The sequence below is a fragment of the Mandrillus leucophaeus genome, unplaced genomic scaffold (genome assembly GCF_000951045.1).
Source record: "Mandrillus leucophaeus isolate KB7577 unplaced genomic scaffold, Mleu.le_1.0 Scaffold1672, whole genome shotgun sequence".
In the NCBI taxonomy this organism is placed as follows: domain Eukaryota; kingdom Metazoa; phylum Chordata; class Mammalia; order Primates; family Cercopithecidae; genus Mandrillus; species Mandrillus leucophaeus.
The window spans coordinates 58,216-60,466 of NW_012101668.1; the positions used below are offsets into that span (position 1 = coordinate 58,216).

General features: G+C 42.4%; 1 protein-coding gene across 1 annotated transcript in view; it reads right to left on the bottom strand.

The window, feature by feature from the left end:
* Window positions 1-2,251, bottom strand: part of LOC105537024 (WASH complex subunit FAM21A) — a 67,934-nt gene that overhangs the window by 50,818 nt on the left and 14,865 nt on the right. The window contains exon 4 of the mRNA XM_011976506.1: window positions 1,128-1,189. Coding sequence (XP_011831896.1) covers window positions 1,128-1,189 — 62 coding nt within the window. The remainder of the gene's footprint in view (window positions 1-1,127; window positions 1,190-2,251) is intronic.

Below are 2,251 nucleotides of genomic sequence, written 5' to 3' on the forward strand. Positions count from 1 at the left end.
TCTCTTTGTACTGACTACTGGTCACTTTAAGTATCACGGTGCAGATAAGCTGGGTAGCTGGCAATATTGTGAAGGGTTGTTCCAGTTAACATGTAATTTTTGTGGTTCACTTAAATGCCTCTGACAATTTGTTCACATCACCTGCACTTTCAACTCTTGCCTTTGGATTTAAAGTAAGAGTTGCACATTTAACTAAATTACTGAAAGTCAGTTTGTGTTATTTTACATTTCGGACTATACTGTCTCTACTTCCTCTCATTAGGGTAAGTACTTCATTAGCTCCAAGAAGGGAATATCAATATTTGCTAACAGCAGCTTGGTAAAGTGCTACATCGGTGGCTAAAAGCAAGGGATTCCGCTAATGAGCACTGCTTTTGTTATACGAAGGTACTTAAGAAAAGCTTATTTCCAGCTGTTAGGTTTTTCTTTGGAGGACTGGAAGAAGGGCAGGGGAGGGAGAGTGCAGAAAGCGGAACCAATGGGAAGAGAAAAGCACACACACAACACTGTCTCCTTTCGGAAATCCCATACTCGAGGACTCTCCTGCAACATGGATGTGTCCCCTGCAATAACGAATATCCCATCTAAAGAACAACTACAGATTCAACTGTAGTCAAGGCCCACAACCTCAAACTCTAGGCAAGGGAATGAGATTATGCTCTGTGGACATGAAGGCGCTAGAGGCAGCAGCAAAATAGAATGTAAGTGGTTGCTTTCAGTATATCCTGCTCTAGGTTTTATGGTTTACAAAAATTCTAAATGTAGATTTTTTTTCCTTAGAATTATTTAAAGACAGAATATACTCTAAGACTATATCCTAGGAAGAGATTCCACCAAAACATCTAAGTTGCCCTTCTCAAAAATACATTGGGTGAAAGAGATATTTGGTGGTAAGGTAGGAGAGAGGATAATAGTGAAAGAGATTAAAGCAGCTTTCCTTATTATTGTACATAAGACAAAAAGGAAATCTAACCCTTGGGAAAAAATAATCAGAATGTGGCTTCTATCACTGTTAAAAGCTTTACAGAAGCAGATTACGAATTCACAGTTATGCTATTTACTCAGCCTGCTAGGCCCATCTTAAGTTTGCTGCCCACTGTGACCTGGTCATACCAAACAGCCCTTACCTCCTCTTCTTTCTCTTCCTCAGTGTCCACAATGCTGCCACGATCACTGCCCACAGAGCCTTCTGTTGAGAAGAGAGACAAGGGTCACCACACCAATAATCACAAGAAAATGTCCTTAGCTCAAAATCACAAACCACTATACAACAGCATCACAGAGATCTTGATAAAACCATCTATACCCACTTACTGGAATCGAAAGTGTCTTCATTATGGTGAGGAATTACATATTTATGTAGTCTTGAAGTATCTCCCTCCCAAAAAATTATTCATTACAAATAAAAAAAAGACTTGCTTGTACTCTTTAAAGGTGTCAAGGTCATAAAAAGCAAAGAAAGGCTGAGAAATAGCATCAGACTAAAACATAACTGGAGATTTGACAACTAAATGTGGTAGCTGGTCCTGGATTGAGTCCTGGACCAGAGAACAAAAGAGAGAGACTGAAAAGGGCGTCACTGGGACAAATGGCAAAATGTGAACATAGCAGCAGACTGGATGATACCCTTATGTCCAGGAAAATATCCTGGCTTTGTAATTTTACTGTGGTTACACAAGAGATGTCCTTGTTCTTAGAAAACACACACAGAGGATCACCTGAGGTCAGGAGTTCAAGACCAACCTGCCCAACATGGTAAAACCTCATCTCTACTAAAAATACAAAAATTAGCCAGGCGTGGTGGCGGGTGCCTGTAATCCCAGCTACTCAGGAGGCTGATGTAGGAGAATTGCTTGAACCCAGGAGGCGGAGGTTGCAGTGAGCCAAGATCACGCCATTGCACTCCAGCCTGGGTGACCAGAAGAAACTCCGGCTCAAAAAAAAAAAAAAAGAAAAAGAGAAAGAGCCGGGTCCAGTGGCTCATGCCTATAATCCCAGCACTTTGGGAGGCCAAGGCAGGTGGATCATGCGGTCAGGAGTTCAAGACCAGCCTGGCCAATATGGTGAAACCCCGTCTCTACTAAAAATACAAAAATTGGCCAGACGTGGTGGTGCACACCTGTGGTCCCAGCTACTCAGGAGGCTGAGGCAGAAAAATCGCTTAAACCTGGGAGGCCGAGGTTGCAGTGAGCTAAGATCATACCACTGCACTCCAGCCTGGGCGACAAAGCAAGACTCCGTCTCAAAAAAA